This window comes from Kogia breviceps, chromosome 5 (assembly GCF_026419965.1).
Source record: "Kogia breviceps isolate mKogBre1 chromosome 5, mKogBre1 haplotype 1, whole genome shotgun sequence".
Classification (NCBI taxonomy): domain Eukaryota; kingdom Metazoa; phylum Chordata; class Mammalia; order Artiodactyla; family Physeteridae; genus Kogia; species Kogia breviceps.
The window spans coordinates 102,165,379-102,184,045 of NC_081314.1; the positions used below are offsets into that span (position 1 = coordinate 102,165,379).

The 18,667-nt window shown below is 37.6% G+C and overlaps 1 protein-coding gene across 49 annotated transcripts in view; it reads left to right on the top strand.

The window, feature by feature from the left end:
- The window catches only part of ABI3BP (ABI family member 3 binding protein), a 285,160-nt gene that overhangs the window by 172,816 nt on the left and 93,677 nt on the right, over positions 1 to 18,667 (top strand). For 24 of the 49 annotated variants that reach the window (XR_010840794.1, XR_010840796.1, XR_010840793.1 and 21 more), the window contains 15 exons: positions 632 to 715; positions 1,886 to 1,945; positions 4,564 to 4,623; positions 5,405 to 5,488; positions 6,780 to 6,839; positions 7,874 to 7,957; positions 9,135 to 9,194; positions 10,432 to 10,515; positions 12,127 to 12,183; positions 13,202 to 13,261; positions 13,913 to 13,993; positions 14,592 to 14,651; positions 16,838 to 16,912; positions 17,793 to 17,849; positions 18,497 to 18,568. The exons of 2 other annotated variants lie outside the window; for them this stretch is intronic. Coding sequence is in view for 44 of the 47 variants with exons in the window: in XM_067034765.1 (XP_066890866.1) it covers positions 632 to 715; positions 1,886 to 1,945; positions 4,564 to 4,623; positions 5,405 to 5,488; positions 6,780 to 6,839; positions 7,874 to 7,957; positions 9,135 to 9,194; positions 10,432 to 10,515; positions 12,127 to 12,183; positions 13,202 to 13,261; positions 13,913 to 13,993; positions 14,592 to 14,651; positions 16,838 to 16,912; positions 17,793 to 17,849; positions 18,497 to 18,568 (1,038 nt within the window). In the remaining 3 variants the exon portion in view is untranslated. The remainder of the gene's footprint in view (positions 1 to 631; positions 716 to 1,885; positions 1,946 to 4,563; positions 4,624 to 5,404; positions 5,489 to 6,779; positions 6,840 to 7,873; positions 7,958 to 9,134; positions 9,195 to 10,431; positions 10,516 to 12,126; positions 12,184 to 13,201; positions 13,262 to 13,912; positions 13,994 to 14,591; positions 14,652 to 16,837; positions 16,913 to 17,792; positions 17,850 to 18,496; positions 18,569 to 18,667) is intronic. 23 more of the 49 variants (XM_067034750.1, XM_067034762.1, XM_067034763.1 and 20 more) reach the window with 7 other exon arrangements.

Consider the following 18,667-nt stretch of genomic DNA (forward strand, 5'->3'; position numbering starts at 1 on the left):
CTTAGTATACATATCTGTAAGGCAATGTGTTTGAATTTGTGGCCTCTCATCCCTATGTAACCTTTTAATCACATTCTGTGTTACTGAGTTTCAGACACAATCAATGGGGGTTAGGGGTGGGAGTGTCTGTCCTTGATTCAAACTGAGTACAGTGTCACAGCCATTATGGTGTGACGTAATTCTTATGCAGATCTAAATTCCTATATTTTTTAACTACATGCACAATTTTGTTTTTATTTTGCCATTTTAGATAATGATACAGTTTTTCTTCAGTAAGAAGTGAAATAGGAAATATGTCCAAGGCTAGTAAATTGAAGTTACAAGCACCATCATTAGTGTAAAGTCACCCTACACCTTCCCCACCATCACAATAATTCAGTAGGTTTTTGGAATTTTTTTCATTCCGAAATCCCTTTTGAGAATCTCCTTGATATATCAACTCAGGTTTCTGTGCGATTTTTGTTTTTCACGGTAATATGAGTGATAAAAAGAGGCAATCATCAAATACGGACAAATGTTTCAAACTCAAAAGAAAAATTTCCTGCAATTCAAGAAATTATAACAACTATAATCCTATCCACAGCTTCTGGAACTAAAAACACTCTATTAACCTGAAGTTTTCTTCCTTTAGCCCCCAAAGTGCCTCAACGAACTCGTCATCCACGTCCCAAATCTAAATCCACACGGAGTCCTGAAACACCTCAAACTGAACGGGGTAAATGTGTAGATCCTGGTTGAGGAATCCTGCAGCCCATCCCTGTGAGGTCTAGAGAAAGTGAAGGGGCAAGTCAGGGCCAGCGGCCACTTTCACTCCAGAGCAGGCAACCAGAACACAGTCGGACAGGTCTTAGAGGGTAGCCCGAATTCCTTCCCCTTTGTGAATTAGAATCTTCTCTCTAAAAGTCGATTTCATTGGCTTCTCATTCAATTCTATTCATCCTTTATATATTGAATGTGTGTAGTGGACTGAAACAGCTATAGGTCAAACATATATTTGGGCAAATAGATTATTTCTTGGTAATTATTAAAGTTGTATAAGTCATAGTACAGATCTAGGGCAGGAGTTAGCAAATATTTTCTATAAAGGGCAAGATAGTAAATATTTGGGGCTTTGTGGCCTCAATAATCCCTGATGTATAGTTTTCTTTTTTCCTTTTTTAAAATAACCACTTAAAAATGGAAGTGGGCTGTATGAAAACAAGCCATGGGCAAGGTTTGGCCTATGGGCCATAGTTTGTCAACCCCTGGTTTAAAGAAACAGTCAGCGTGGGCCAGAATAGTTAGGAAGGGCTTGAGCATTGAAATCACTCTAGATTTGGATGGCTGGGGTGAAGAAGTTCATAAGACAGGACCTGTGTAGCGGCCAGTGAGAGGAGACAGAGGCTTCTCGGACCAGTGAAGGCTGCCAGCTTCTAAGTGCTGAGCAGAGCATTTTTATTGAAGCTACTGTAGCTAAATGGGCTCAAAGGACCAACTGAAAAGGAATTTTTACTCTCGGACTTAGGAGTTTGGGTTTCATGTAAGAATCATCACTATCCATACATGGTAGGCTTTCCCGGGCATGAGACAGAAGGATAGAGCTGAACCACAGGCTGAATGGCTTCCCTTTATCTTGTTCTCTTAAGTACCCCAGTTGGACAAAGCTTGTTGTCTCTTTCCAAAGATGAGTTTTTAGCAAGATGGGTAAGGTCTACTTTGTCACATTACCTAGACTAAGATCATCACAGAATGAGAAACTTCAGGGACACTTCTCAGGGACAGTTATCTGAGTACAAAGACAATCCTTCCTGAGTGATAAACTGGTCCGCAAGTGCAGACACACCATATCCCCCTGAGACCGTATAAATGTTTAACATTTATTATTATTATTTTTATTTTGGGTCAGTTCCTGCCACAGTCCTTGAAGCAGTTACTCCTATCAAAGAGGCTCCAGGGACAGCATTCGGTAATGCTACTTTCTGACCTTCAGCAAGCATGTTTCCTGCTCATTGTCAAACTTCTGCCCATTCCCCTCAGTTGCCATTTAGTTACATTCTTTATCTTGTGAGTTAAATGTGCATAAAGCAAGTACTTCTTGTTCTAAAGAGAGTCATCCCTGGATCTAGTTTGGGATATCTTCCTGCCCTGTAACTTAGTTAAAATTTTTTTCAAGCCAGTTTGTTTTTTGCTCAACCAGAGTTCTCTGTTAAGGTAAATTTCATGTATTTATAAGAGTGCCTGATCCTGATCTATGCTAACCAGGCTGTGACAGGGAAGTTTCTTTATACATCCTTTATACACCTGCCTGGTTTTTTGTTGTTTTGTTAACATTTGGGTAATATGTTTTTAGTGAATTGTCTAACAGATAATGTGATCAAGACTGATACGTTTAAATAGTAAGCCCCATCCTAAAGGTGAATCTGACTCCCCCTTAATCTCTACCATAGTTTAGAAATGATTCTTAACCTTTTTAATGCAGTCAGCGGACTCTAGGAGAATGTGTTAAAAAATACAAATATTGACTCTCTGAATTAATAACTTCATTTTATGTGTCAACTTTGTCCCCAAAGTATCTTCAATAACAAAGGAAGATGCAGTAGCATAGTAGGGCCACAGTAGCATAGTAGGGCCAAACTTTTCACACTAGAAAGAAACATTTCCTGAAACTGAAGAAAATCTATCAAGCTTTGGAAAATTTAAAGAAGAATTTTTTCAAAAAACCTATAAGTTGCAGAAGCTTTAAAGTAACAGAAATTTATCTTTTTCTACTTCCAAAAACATCCCAGCAGACATGTCATTCACAACACAAACTTAAAACCACTCCAAGTTCAGATGCAGCCGAGATTACACCAGACAAAAGCAGGGCCCTTGGCTTAAGGAGCCTGGCAGCCTGTCACTGGTTGAAAATGTAAACCCATATACCCCCTAGTGAGGGAACCATGAAGAGTCCTTGCCCCTACAGAACTGGCAAGAAGTTCATGTTTGGAAGAGACATAACCTTCTCTCCAATTCTGGATAGTAAGAGACATGTTATACTTCTCAGTCTGCAGGTTAGTTGAGCACACACATTTTTCTTGTGTGAAAATCCTAGAGGATGAAAACAGGGCAGGGTGTTTTTGCAAATTCAGGATTTTTCTTAGGTACACAAACATTAAGTGTAGACTGATTATAGTGGCTCTTTTTTTTAAATGGAACTATATATATTTCATTTTTTAACTCACATATAATCCAAAATGGGTGCTTTTGATCTATAATTCTTCCCTAACTGGTGATGGAGGGACCCCAAATTCTCTCATCTCATACATCTATAGCAAGTCTTAAAGAAGTGAAAAAAATCAACGTGGGCTTCAGTAGAGCAGAGGAGGAGTTTGGGCCTTGACGTCACATCAGAATTTGCACAAGTGGATAGGTGAGAGTGAACAAGATGAAAACATAGGATATATATAGAGGCAACCAGAGGGGGCAGAGTCCCTGCTTCTTCTAAGAGCCAGGCAAAACATTTTTGTTGGTGATGATACATTTGAATGACACTAGTTGAATAAGACTAGTATTGTTCTTAATGAGCATCAGAAGTCTCTTCTTCCCATATTTGGATAGTTTTACCTGTACTGAGAGTGGACAGGTGGTTTACTGGATGCCACAGACTAAGAAGTTGCCTCTTACCTAGTCTTCTTGTTTGGACAGAAGTCACAAGATCTTTCCAAAGCTGAGTTCTCAGCAAGATTATCAGAACAATTTTTGGCTATTTGTGTAATGGCTGCTTGGTTATTTAGGAACTTTTTCTGCAATCATAATTTGATAAACATAGTAGATATTTTCTTTATTCAGCATCCACAAAAGTACAGGTTAGTTTTTCATGTGCTTCTTGAGGGTTGTTAGAAACATATTTAAGTAAAAGCCTAACAATATCCTAAAGTCTACCATAGCAGACTCAGATATTCAAGCACTAACTACAGGAACAGTTTCCCTTTTGTGGTGCTAAACAGAGACCAAAGGTAATGACTATCTCATGAGACGAAGAAGTCCCTAACTACAGTTTGGCCAAGTCTGAGCACAACAATTGATTTCCCTTTCTATTAGTCTGCTAGGGCTGCTGTAACAAAATACCACAGACTGGGTAGCTTAAACAACAGAAATCTATTTTTCACAGCTATGGAGGCTGGAAGTCTAAGATCAAGGTATCAGCAGGTTTAATATGTCCTGAGGTCCCTCTCCTTGGCTTGCAGATGGCTACCATCTTACTGTGTCCTCCCAGGGCCCTCTCTCTATGTGTGAGCATCCTTGTGTCTCTCCCTCTCCTTTATAAGGACAGTAGTCCTATTGGCTTACAGCCCCACCCTTTTGACCTCATTTAACCTTAAGTTCATCTTTAAAGACCCTAACTCCAAACACAGTCACATTGGGAGTTAGGACTTCAACAAAGGAATTCTGAGGAGGTGCAATTCAGTCCATAACACCCTTCATTCAGAAATTTTTTAAAAATATTCTAGAGGCAATGTTACACTGGTAAGATTCATTTTGACATGAATGTTGTAGCTCTTCATATACATTTTTTAAAAAAACCTCTTTTGTTTATTACTTCAGTTCCTGTTACAGACCTTGAGCCTGTTACTTTTACAACTGAGACCTCTGGGACCACATTAGGTAATGACCCTGTGCCACTTGCCTAGATCTTTTGCTGCTCCTTGTACAGTCTGTTCAGTCTCCATCCCCATCACGTGGCTTTTTCTCTTTCACGAGATGACCACTATCATCCTCCGCCGCCATTCAGTCACTGTCTTCACTTGAAGAGCCCTGAAGCCTCTTAAAAACAAGGTTCCTGTTGTTTTTAGGAGAGCAGGCATGAGCTTAGTTCAAAACATTTACCTGCCACGTGGGGCATTTGAAATCATCACATCGCCTTGTGCTTCGTTGAACAGTGTTCTGTGTTAAAACTGAGTTTAAAACAAATTGGGATCTATTTCCTCTCTAGGCTGATCAGCAATAACAGCTACTTTTAAGCTCCTTTGCCATCTAAGTTTCTAGATTTTTTAAGAACTATTTGCATGGTATGTTTGTTTCTTTGTTGGTGTTTTAAGTAATGATGTGTTTTATTACTAATTTGACAAATAGGCAATTATCCAAATCTGAAGTTAGGGTCCAGAATTGGTCCTCCTTCTCATTTTTCCCCCAGTGAAGAAGTTCTATGAGTATCTGATTACAAGTGCTAATTTTCATGCCTTGAATGAGTAATTTGACTATAAACATGAGTTTGCCTCCAAAGTACCCTCAACCTTAAAAATAAAGATGCACTGGCATAAAAGGAGTAAAAATTTTAAACTACAAATTCATGGAACTTTAAAAACTCTAACAGGCTTTGGAAAGACCTCTCCTCAGTACCCAGAGCCATACAATGTAGAATAACATAAGGCTTTTCTTTCTTTAGCTACCAAAGCATCACAAAGACCTCGTCGTCCACGTCCCAGACCTAAAACCACACCAAGCCCTCAAGTACCTCAGACCAAACCGGGTAAATGTGTGATTCGTTGGTTTAAGGGTGAGCCCTAGTAAACTGTCCCAGTGAGGACGCAAAGCAGTGCCAAGCTCATATTCTCTCTAAGCATGAAGTCATGAGGCATCATCTGTAATGTCTCCCCTACTAGGTGTTGAGGAGAACATGACTGGGTGAGATACATTTAGTGCCAGAATACCATATTCTTTTTATGTGTGAGTTTTGACATACATTTAGTATATTTTTTACTATAAAATTCCAGTCTTACTTCTTTAGCAAAGCCAATATATTACGTTGAAGTAAATAAACAAATTGTAAGTACCTTGCAAATTCCTGGACCAATACTGGCAACTGTGGATGATATGCCAGCTGTGGAGACATTTCATTTCTAAAACTGTAAAGTTGAGAATATGTTTGCATGGTACAAGGGAAAAGATCAAGGTGGACTGGACTTGGACCTTGGACCTTGGGCTTTAGGCCCACTACAGGAGTTGAATGCATGGAGGGAAATGTGAACCAAGGCAGAAGAACCAGAAGTGTGGTGGTCGGGAGTACCTAGAACAGACTCTCCTACTTCTCATGGTCAAAACCTGGCTGTTGATGATGCTACATTTGGATGGATCCATCCAGTCAATTGAAAGAGGATTCTGAGGATCTGGTTCAAGAGCTTAGATTTGATAGAGAGACATCAACAGCCTTTGATTTCCACTTTTTCTGGGCTTAGGCCACAGAGATGCTCTACTGAGTATTTCAGACTGAGTAACCATCTTTATCCTGCTCTTTTATATGTCATGGTTTGGACAGAGGTCTCACACTCTTTCCATAGACAAGCTCTTGGCAGGACCAACACCATCCACTTCAATGATTAATTTTTATATCTGTTTCAAACTTATAAACTGTCTATTGTATCCATGTTTACTTAAACACAGTAAGGGCTCATTTTCAGCCTCCATAGAAGTACAGGTTGATCAGATTTTTTTAAAGACAATTTCTTTTTTCAGTGTTTATTAGGTAAATGCCTAAAAATATTTTCCAGTGCAGAGTTTTCCATATCAATTAGAATCCATTAGTTAAAACCTAGGAGAGTTTCATGTTGACTCAAGATATATCCAAGGATAAGCCTAAGACTGACCATGACTATAGTTTGGCCAAATGTTCAAAGAACAATCCTCTACTCTTTCTCTGTTATTTTCTTTTCTTTGTTTCTGTAGAAGGAATGATATATAAGCAAGTTTTGTTGGGGTGTGAATGTTCTAACATTTCATGTATTTTAAAATCTCTTTGGTTTACTGTATTGTTTTTTGATCAGTTCCTGCTACAGTCCTTGAACCTGTCACTCTTAGACCAGAGGCCCCCAGAACGACATTAGGTAATGATAAACTGTGTTTTCAACAAGACTTATCCTGCTTGTTGTCAGACCCAGAGTTTCATCTTGCTCCATGTGACAACAGTTTTATTCTTTGTGGCCATTCAATTACATTCTTCTAAAAATTATGAAAACCTTTAAATTACCTGTTGTTTTTAATAGAACTAGTCATGTGTGACCCTACTTTAGGATATTGATTTGCCACGCAACCTGTTTGAAATTGTGTCATTTTGTGTTTTATTCCAGTGGTGCTTGTGGTAAAACTGGTTTTCAAACACGTCCAGATCTCCCTCTTATCTAGACAGATAAAGTTGTCAAGAGCTCTCATAGGGCCAGGAGGATCCATTCATTGCACATCTACATTTATACCTTTTTTCTGTTTGCATAGCATTTTGTTGTTTTGCTTTGTTTCTGTTTAGGTAATAATACATTTTTATTTTAACAGTTAGAACATGTACCAAAGATTGGAAGATTAAATTATAAACCTCAGATTGAATATGACTGTTCTTCATTATCCATTAAAATTTAGCAACAGTTCTTAACCTTTTTGTTGCCCAGTCAAGCTGCTCTATGAGATTTTGATTATAATTACTAATCTTTATTTCTTATATTAAAAAGTGATTTTGGGGGCTTCCCTGGTGGCGCAGTGGTTGAGAATCCGCCTGCTGATGCAGGGGACACGGGTTCATGCCCCGGTCCGGGAAGATCCCACATGCCGCAGAGCGGCTGGGCCCGTGAGCCATGGCCGCTGAGCCTGCGCGTCCGGAGCCTGTACTCTGCAACAGGAGAGGCCACAACAGTGAGAGGCCCACGTACCACAAAAAAAAAAAAAAAAAAAAAAGTGATTTTTGTCTTCAAAGAATCTTCTATGATAAAAGAAGATATAAAAGGAGTTATGTATGTGACAAAAATCTCAAACTAAACAGGCAAAAATCTAACAAGGTGTAGAAGATCTAGAGTCATGTTTTTTACCTCCTATAGCTTCCAGAGCCATGGGTGATGTAGTTATGTATTAACCCAAGAATTTCTTCCTTCAGCTTCCAATACATCACAACAGACAATTCATCCACATCCCAGACCAAAAACCACACCAAGTCCTGAAGTACCTGAGTCCAAACCAGGTAAACTTGTGTTCCTGGTTTAGAGTCCCAACAGCCTAACCCAGCAGGGTGTTGAGTAATGCCAGTTTGGGGGAGTAACCAGTATGCCCCATGAGAGTAAAGATACAACTCGTATTAAGTTGCAGTTCCCACTGTGGAGCTGGCAAGAAGAGCACAGTAGGGGGAGATCTGTGGGGCAGCTGAATGCCTCTTGCTCCCTCTGTAAAATCTTTGTCACTGTGCATTTTATTAGCTTCCATTTATCTCTTGAAAATAGAGCTTCTTGTGAAAAATTAGGCATATTCAGTTCAAATTGACAAACACTAAGTGCCTTCAGTATCCTCCAAGTTGTATACCTCTAAAGATGCTAATGTATCAGATGTGGGAGACATGTTTTAGTCCTCAAACCTGCAAGACAGTTAAGAACAAAAGCCTTTCCTTTGTAAATAAAATAGAAGATGGCATTAGGCAGCATCTATGCAAATACAAGATTGATATTTGGGTGCTACCAACAAGATGTGCTAGGGACATATATATTTGGAGCAGGGAAAGATAACTTTAAAAAGGGTGGAGCCTTGAAATCATCATAGTACATAGATGAGTAGAAAGATGGAAAGGGATAAAATCAGAAAGAATGGATATAAGTAGAGACCAACCAAAGGAGAAAGTCTAACTGTAATACTAGTATAAAGGATGTCTGACTTCAAGGTGGTAGTCAAAGCTTTTCTAGATCATGGACTCCCATGGAGTCCCATGGACTCTTAAAGATCTCCCATGGTGGAGATCTTTAGGCACCTGATGAAGCAGTTGAGATTTGATCAAGTATATATCAGCAAGCTGTTCTTTGCTCATGAAGGCATGCTCTTTCTTTGCTTAGTCTGGAGGGATACCCAATTTGATTCATCATGCTGAGGCCTCAGCCTCTTTCCAAAGATAAGTTCTTAGCAATACCCACACATCCCACTTTGGCTTATTAGTTGGAATCAGATCATCAAAGAAGGAGGAATAAGGAAATAGGTACCTAACTGAGGTATGGCCAATTTTTAGGAAATCAACTTTTACTCTTCTAATTTAAGAGTTTTTAAAAGTTGCTATGTAGTTTTAGAACCTATATTATACTAGTAAGATTCTTTTTGAAGTAAATGTTTTGAGTTTATTTACAACAATCACTTGGTTTATTTTTAATACTTTTGGTCAGTTCCTACTACAGACTTTGAACCTGTTACATTCAGAACTGAGGCTTGGGTGACAACACAAGGTAAAAACACATTGTGATCCTCAGTAAGTGCTTTTTCTTCTCATTGTCAAACTCATTCCATCAACATCGAAGCTACAGGTTCTTTTGCTTCATAAAGCTACATCATCATCCGCCATTGTCACTCCATGCTATTCTTCATCCTAAAAGAATTGAAGTCTGACTCTTAAAGCAAGTTATCCCTTGTTTTTAAGAGAGCCATGCATGAACCTAACTCAGGTCAACTGTTATACGTGTAACCATCTGAAATTGTTTTTGTCATCTTGTATGTTTTTTAATCAATGTTTTGTAAAAGCTGGATTTAAAAAGCAATTCTCAACTCTAACGACTATTACGGTGTCAGGGAGGGTTCTTTGTGGATCTAGAGGTCTACTGTTTTTTTAACTGTCTGTGATATTTGTTCTTTAACTGACATTTTAGTTAATGACATGGTCTTATTTTAGTAATCTGTCAAAGAGTTTGTACCTGGCTATCACCACTACCATAATGTTTTAGCAGTGATTCTTATCCTTTTTATTCAAACAAGAGTTCTATGAATGATTCTTCACTTTTTGAATGATTCTTCACTTTTATAATTGACTCGTTGCCAATGAACTTTCACTTGTAAAAAAAAAAAAAAAAAAACATTTATAACAAGGGTGAAGGGCTTCCCTGGTGGCGCAGTGGTTGAGAGTCCTCCTGCCGATGCAGGGAACACGGGTTCGTGCCCCGGTCTGGGAGGATCCTGCGTGCTGTGGAGCGGCTGGGCCCGTGAGCCATGGCCGCTGCGCCTGCGCGTCCGGAGCCTGCACTCCGCAAAGGGAGAGGCCACGGCAGTGAGAGGCCCGCGTACCGCAAAAAAAATTAAAATAAAAAAAAATAAGGGTGAAAGTTTCCAATTAAAAAGTTGCAAAGACACGTTTCCTAAAATATGAGGAAGTCTAATAAGTTTTTTGTTGTTGTTTGTTTGTTTTGCGGTACGCGGGCCTCTCACTGTTGTGGCCTCTCCTGCTGCGGAGCACAGGCTCCGGACACGCAGGCTCAGTGGCCATGGCTCATGGGCCCAGCCGCTCCGCGGCATGTGGGATCTTCCCGGGATGGGCCACGAACCCGCGTCCCCCGCATTGGCAGGCGGACTCCCAACCACTGTGCCACCAGGAAAGTCCTCTAATAAGTTTTAGGAAACCTAGAGCCATGTGTCATACTACCCATAGCTTCTGAACTACAGACTCTATAGTAACTGAAGGTTTTCTTTCTTCAGCTCCTAAAACATCAAAACGGACCCGTCGTCCACGTCCCAAACCTAAAACCACACCAACTCCTGAGGCACCTCAAACCAAACCGGGTAAATGTGGGTCTCTCGTTAAAGGACTGAGTCCTTGCAGCTCTTGGGAGTCAGGAGTTGATGCTAGTAGTGGGAGTAATAGCCCCTGTGAGCCCCATGTGGGTAAAGGCACAAAATGACCTGCTGCTGCTTCCCCCTGTTGTTGAGTTAGCAAAGGAAAACATGATGGGGGAGACGTGCGTGGCATCTGAATTCCCTGTGCTTTCTACACAAGGATCTACTCTTTTACGATGTATTTTATTTACTTTTTCTTATTCCATTCCATTCTTCTCTTAAAGAAAAAAAAATGTCTTAAATAGAACCAAGCATTTTTATTTCAAGAAACAAACACGAAGTGCCTTCCATCTCCCCACGGCCCATCAAGATCTGTGAGGATATCGCAGAAGCTGGCGGCTTGTTTTTACTTCGCAGTCTGTAGTAGAGTCAAATTCAGAACCTGCCTCAACGTGAAACATTAAAAGATTGAACTAAGGCAGTGTGTCTCTGCAAACTGAGCTGTTTTTTGCAGGGGTTATAAACATCTCTGAGCTGAAAGAAAAGTCTGTGAAGGACAGGAATAAGGAGTTGGAAAGAGGTTGGGTCTTAAAATCATGGAGATAAACAGACAGAAAGTAAGGTGTAGAGACCAGCCAGAGAGCACAGACTTCTGGAATAAGGGAGGTTCTGCTTTCAAGAGGTGGTGAATAGTACTGACTTTGGATGGGTCCATAGGAGCAGTTGAAGAAAATCCGTGAAGGTATGACTCAGAAGTTTGAGTCTGACCCTAGAAGCATCAGTGATCTCTCCTGCAATTGTCTCTCCCTCCTATCTAGGGTACGGAATTTTTGTGATTAGAGCAGAAAGCTGCTCTACTGGGCACCATACACTATATGTTCTTTATCCCGATTTGTTGAGTGTCTTTGCCTCAAACAAGGTCTCAACCTATTTCTAAATATGAGCTCTCAACAAGATCTACATGATTCACTTTGCTTAATTCTTTTTTATGCCTCCTTTCAAACACAGAAGCTATTTATTGTATCCATGCTTATTTAGATATGCTATTTTATTTCTTTTCTTCCAGTTTTATTGAGATATAATTGGCATACAACACTGTATAAGTTTAAGGTGTACAGAATAATGATTTGACTTACGTACATCGTGAAATGATGACCACAATAACTTTACTTAGTTTAATCCATCATCTTATATAGCTACAAAATTAAAGAGATAGAAAAAAAGATATTTTTCTTCCTTGTGATGAACACTTGGACAGACTGTTTTCTTAAAGCTTCCACAGAAAAGCCAACAACTGCCATAACAGTTACATAAGTATATATTTGGTAAAATGTTTAAAGTTTCCTAGGTCAGTCTTCTACAATGATTGGAATTAGGTACTTCGACACCTAGGAGAATATCATGTTGACTTTATTGAGATATTTATCAGTTTGTGTAGGCTGTGACTATCTCATAAAGAAAGTTTACCTGGCTTTAGGTGACCAAATCTTTAAATATCAAGTATATAATTTCAGAAAAATAATTTCAAATTGTTACATACCTATTGAAGCACTATTATACTGGTAAGATTTAATTTGCTGACTTTTCACATGTGTTTATTTCCTTGCTTTTGACTAGTTCCCACTGCAGATCTTGAACCTGGTACTTTTAGAACTGAAGCTCCAGAAATCGTGGGTAATGAGAATGTGTGTCCTTCAAATAGTGTTTTTCCTGCTCATTGTCATACCATTGTAGCCACAGGTTCTCCTGCATCTTAAAACCATTTCTATACCCTCTGTTGTCATTCCACTATAGTCTTTACCTTGCAATTTTGCTACGTTCTATGTCAGGTTATCTGTTGAATTTAAGAGGACTGTGTGTATACTAATTTCAGGATGTCAAACTGCCATGTCACCACTCAACGCTATGTCGTGTGATCACATGCATTTGCTTAAACAGCATTGGCTATTTTAAGCTTCCTTTCAAACATGAATTTCTATCTATCCCTTATTTTCATCACTCATCAATTGTGGAAATACCATGTTTTTTTGATTGTGTTACTTTTTATTGAATTAGTATCTATATGATTGTATTGGTAGATCTCTTGTTTCAAGGAATGATATTTTTAGTTAATGGTTAAATTTTTTAATGTGCCTGAGTCTTGAAAGTTTAAATGATGGGCTTTTGTGATAGAGTAGGCTGACTCTTTCTCCTTCTTTAACAGGGTTTGACAGAGTTTCTTAACTTTTATTGAATCAAGAACCACTTTGAAATTTTGATGAACACACTCCATTTGTTACATTGATCCTTATACTTTCAAACATATGAACTCATTATTGTACCCATGATTATTGAAATAGTAGACATTTATGTCAACTTGTATCGAAGTTCAAATAGACTGATAAATGCTTTTTTCAGTAGTTAGAAAAGTACATATTATATAAATGTGTAAAAATCTTGTCCAGCAGAGTCTTTCATACCAGAATCAGATAATCAAACCTGTAGAATTTCTTGTTGACCACAGTGATATTGAGCAAAGTGCAATGGTGTACCTATTTTATGAGATTGTTATTCACCACAATTTGGTTAAATTTGCAAAGAACAAGTGTGTGTCTCTTTTCTCTCAGTCCTGAAGCTTAACAATTGGCTTCTGAAATTAGTCTTCAAGTGAATTTTAAAAATCTCTTTGGTTTATTTTATTATTTTTGGCCAGTTCTTCCTACAGTCCTTGAACCTGTCACTCTTAGAACCAAGGCTCCAGAAACAACATTAGGTAATGATATTCTGTGTTCCTCAACAATTTTTTCCTGCTCATTGTCAATCCATTCTATCATCATCATCATTGTAATAACATTATCACCAGCTTCATAAGACTATCTTGTCATCCTCTGCTGTTCTTCCACTTTATTTTTCTTCTTAATAAGAGTATTGAAGACTCTAAAAAGAAGTTATCTGTTGTTTTTAAAAGCTATGCATGGACTTAGATCAAAATGTCTGTCTACCATGTAATCTCAATTGGATTTGTGTCATGTACTTTTGTCTAAACAGTGCTCACATTTAAAGCTTAGTTTCATACACAGTCGCAAACGTCTATGTCTTCTCTAGACCAATTAAGTCATAACAATTTGTATGGTTCCATGGATGGGGGGCATATTTAATTTCTTAGTGTGAACTTACTACGGTTTGATGATAGTCCTTACCTTTTTTAGACATTTACAAGACTCTTCATTTCTTGACTTAATTTTATGTGCGAGTTTTACCTCTGAAGAATTTTCAGTGATAAAAGAATTAACTAAATAGGCAAACATATTTGCATCTTTAAAATATATGTCTAAATTTCAAGGAAATATAACATATTTAGAAAATGTAGAACCTTATTTCCAAAACCACCTTCACTAGAGTAATCCAACGTTTCTTCCTTCAGCTCCTAAAACATCACGAGTTCGTCGTCCACATCCCAGACCTAAAACCACATCAAGCCCTGAAGCACCTCAGACCAAACTGGGTAAATGTGTTATTTCATGGTTTGAGGGGTAAGCCCTAGCAGCCTGTCCCAGTGGAGTCCCAAAGCAGTGCCTCCAATGGGAAGTAACAGCCTTCATGTTCCCTAAGAGTCAAGGCGTTGAGGTGTGGTTAACAGCTGCTTCTTGGATGAAGTTCTTGGTCTCTCTTATTTATAGCAAGATTGGCATAGTCATTCACGGTTATTTATTGCTATATCTACATTTAAACACGTTATCAATTTATTATAGCTGTGAGTACATAAACATAGGTATTTTTTTCAGCTTCCAAGGAATGTAACAAGTTACTTTCACATATTTTTTTGTGTATATTGCCTAAACAGATTTTCCAAAGCTAGCTTCCATATAAGAATCAGAAAATCAAACACCTAGGAAAGGCTCATGTTGACCATACTAAGATTCATAGAGTTCAAAGGTTGTGTCTACCTTCTGCAATGAATTATTCCTAGCTACAGAGACTGTTTGCTTTCTTTGAATGCAAAAGTTTAAAAAACTTGTCATTTGAAACTGTTTTGAAAGAAAAATTAAGACTTTCTATGTGTGTTTAAACTTTCTTGTGTTCATGTTGTTACTTTTGGTTAGTTCCTGCTACTAGCTTTGAACCTGTTATTCATAGTTCTGAAGCTCCAGAAACAACATTAGGTAATGATTTTTGTGACCTCATTAAATGCTTTTACACTCATTAAAAACCCACTCCATCACTGTCATGGCCAGAGTTTCTCCCGCTTCCTTCAAGTGCTATTGTATTGTATTTTATGCTTCATCTTTTACATAGTCAGGATTCTTAATTAAAGTGCTACCTATTGCTTTTAACAGTTGTCCCTGGATCCAGCTGAGGAAATCTATCTTCCATGAAAACCCCTTTAACATTTCATTATATGATTCAGTGAAGAGTCTGAAGTCCAAATTGTTTGCCTTCTATTTGGTATTTAGATCTATAAAATGATAATAATTAAGTACCATGAAATTTCTCCGAGCAACTTACTTTCTGTAAGATTTTTGTGATATCCTCATTAATCTCTTCCTATTTTAAGGAATGAGGTTTCCCTTGTTATATTAAATTACCAAAAACAAGTTGCTTCCTGGAAGTGTCAATTCCAGTGAATCTAAGTTACAGGCTCCCCCATCATTGATGAACTTGACTATTCCTCATTCTCCACCACAGTTTAACATTGGTTCTTAATCTTTACTAAATAAGAATCTCCCTGAGTATCTAATTGTACACATTAATACCTATATCTTTAAATTAACACATTTTGTTATTATTTTGGTCTCTAAAAGACGCTCAGTGATAAGGAACAAATTAGATTGGTAAAGTAAAATTTTTCAAACTCAGGCAATAAACTCAAGAAAATCTAATATTTTATAAAACATTGGTACAGGTACAGTTCTGTTGATGGTTTCTAGACCTACAAATAAAATAGCAACTCAAGATTTTCTTCCTTTAGTTTCAAATCATAGGGGAAAAAAGTCTTTCTCCCAAATACAAAATTTCCCAAAGCTTCACAGTTTAAAAACAAGAAAATCTATGGTTTTCTGTTTAAGGAATCCTTCCAGCCCATTGCAGTTTGGGCCCCAAGAGTGACAGTGATGTGGCTTGCTAACTTGCATTTCCCACCTCTATGCCCTCTAAGAGAGAAGGTAGAATCTCTACAATTTCACGTGGACAAGAGGTTCATGGTTGGAGATTTATATGGTAGCCAAATGCATAAGGATTCTCTCTGACAAAAGATGCATCTTATTCAACTCTCTTAGCAGTCTATTCCATTCATCTCTTTTTAAAATAGGATTGCTTCTTTGTCTTAGGTAAACAACCATTTCCTTGCCCTCTGTGGTCCCAGCACCACATTAGCAGTTGAGTAGTGTAGGGTGTAGAGCAGAGGAAGAGATCAAAAGTAAGGGCATGTTTTACCTCTTGAATAAAATACAATATAATTGTGAAGAAAACCTGTTCTTGAGTTTTTCTTAGATAGAAGATAATTTGCTTATACAAAAGCAGCTTGTTTGGTAAAAAATTTAGAAAGAAAATAATTAAAGGAGTCAAGGATCTATGTGGGCTGACAGAGAATAGTTGAGCTTTGAAATTAAGTAGGATTCGAATTAGTGGTTGGAATGGTGGTACAGTAAAATAAAGTTTTGACACCTATTGAGGGTACCCAAGGGAGTGGTCAAACTGGAACATAGAATAAAACACTCCTAGATGATACTGAACATTTTGTTAATCATACTGTCATGAAACCAGCTGTAGGAAATACTTAGAAAGCCCTTGTGGGAATATAGATTCAGATACAATAGTCATGGAGAACCTCAGTTTTTCAAATAGGCTCTTCCTTTTTCTAGAAGGATAGTTAAAATCAGGGATCAGCAAATCAGCTAATTTTTTTTTAATGTGAAGAGTTAAATAGTGAATATTTTAGACTTTGCAGACCATTCAGTCTGTCACAGCTACTCAATTATGCTGTTGTAGCTTGTAGGTAACGAAAGCCAGGATGTAAGTGATATGTAAATATGCCTTGAATCATCTTAGTTTGTAGGTGTGGCTGTGTTCCAATAAAACTTTATTTGAATTTCATACCATTTTTACATGTCATAGATTATTACTCTTCCTTTAATTTTTTTTCAATCATTTAAAAATGTAAAAATCACTCAGCTCACAGGTAGGGAAGAGGGCTGGATTTGGGAGGGCCATAATTTGCCAATCTCTGCTTTAAATAATGCATACTCTGTATTGCCTCTCCATAACCCTGTGATTCTGAAGGTCTATGTGTTGCTACCTGTGAAATAAATTATCCATAATTAGTTTGACAACTTAGACCCTCTTCTTTCAGCTCCCACTGAACTGCATACTCTTATTTTGAAACCAGTGACATCACCAAGCCTAGAAATGACACAAAGTCAACCTGGTAAATAGATTATTTAATCTATCTGGGTACACCATGAGCTTCAGGGGGCATACCCCAAGTGTTGTATTTCCAAATATTAAAAAATACAAAAGAATACACATTTAACAACTCTGTATATTGTACATGCTCCTTCCATGATTGCATACTGGTGTAAATTAGTAATACATTATTATTTCATATTAATTATGTTATTCAACTGTATAGAAATACTTATCTTCATTGGGGTTTGCTCTGTATAATATTAGAGAATAATCACATATCTGATTAAGTAGTCAACAGAACCACTTAGAAGAACTGATTTTATTCTTTACCTTTATTATTCACTGTTACAGACTTGTGGTTCTCTTTAGTAATAAGCTAAACTTCTGCTATGTGAAAAGAATGCTCATTCAATTGTGGCCATTAAGGAAGGAGAAAGTTCTCACTTCAGTAAAGATAACAAAATTTCACTTACAAAATATGAGCCTAAACATTATTGCCCTTCAAAATTAAAAACAAATTTTAAAGATCATGCTTTTCAATGCTATTACAACTCTCTGACATTTATTTTGAAACACCAGATCTTATTTTTAACATAGGATTGTAATTACTTTTCATTCCTTTTGTGTATCTCTTAATTAGCTAAATGGCATTTTGATGCTTATGTTGATGGAACAAGGTTCTATGGTTGTTAATGATAACTTATAATACTTATAAAATTCTGAATTCAGTTATTAGAGTTTCCTTTAGGGTTAATAGTACTATTGTTATTATGGTAACAGCTGACATTGAGCACTTACAGGTACAAGGCACTTGTCTAAATACTTAGTTTGTATGAATTCATTCAATGTTCACGACAACCCATCCTTGATCAATTTTACCATTTTGTGTTTTTTGCTAGTTTCTGAAGTCCTGGAATCGGTTACATTTAGCACTGAGTCATCAAAGGAAGCTATAGGTAATAATGTTCCCCAATGGGAAGTCAGGTATATGTGCTTTTCCATCTCATTGTGGAAGTCATTTTGGGATGTCCTCGTGCTTTGTGACATTTCATGGCTCCTCACGTATTGCCTGTGCTCATCCAGTGAATCTTGACAGTCAAATGTTATATACAGCCCATTTTGCTAGTATCTGTTGTGTTGCTATGCAAGTTTCACAATTTCCTTGCTTAGTTTCCTCTCACTGTGAATGCACAATTTCATTTTTTAATATTCTGATCACTTTTAATACAAATATGCACATCCTATTTTTCATTTTCATATTGTTTTTAGGATTCATCCCCATGCTTTCAAAGGACTCACTCTATGTCTTTTTCTCACTAGAATCCTTAAACAAAAATAAGGAAGTGATATTATCTGCTTTGCTCCAGGTAGAGATCACTGTTGACCCTGCCAGTTATCATGTGTGTGTGTATGTGATCCATGTTGCACACTGCCTTCATTTCCTGCCTTCATTGTAGTCATCTTCATAATCTACCTAAAAGTTATTTATTCTCACAAATCTATCTACTTAATTAACCTCTGTTTTAAAATTAAACAGTGTTCCATTAAAGTGGGTGCTATGGGCTATCCACCACTAACCCGCCATTCCCTGTTTCTTCCCTAGCACCAACTGAAATAGATTATGTATATTCCACTGCCAAAGCACCACTCAGGCCAGAGGAGCCAAAGACTGAAGGTGGTAAAGGTTTTCATGCTTCTATTCTTTTATTCAAAAAATTTTTAATTAGTACCTATTACATTTCATGGAATTTAAAAGTTCAAGCTGGGGTACTTG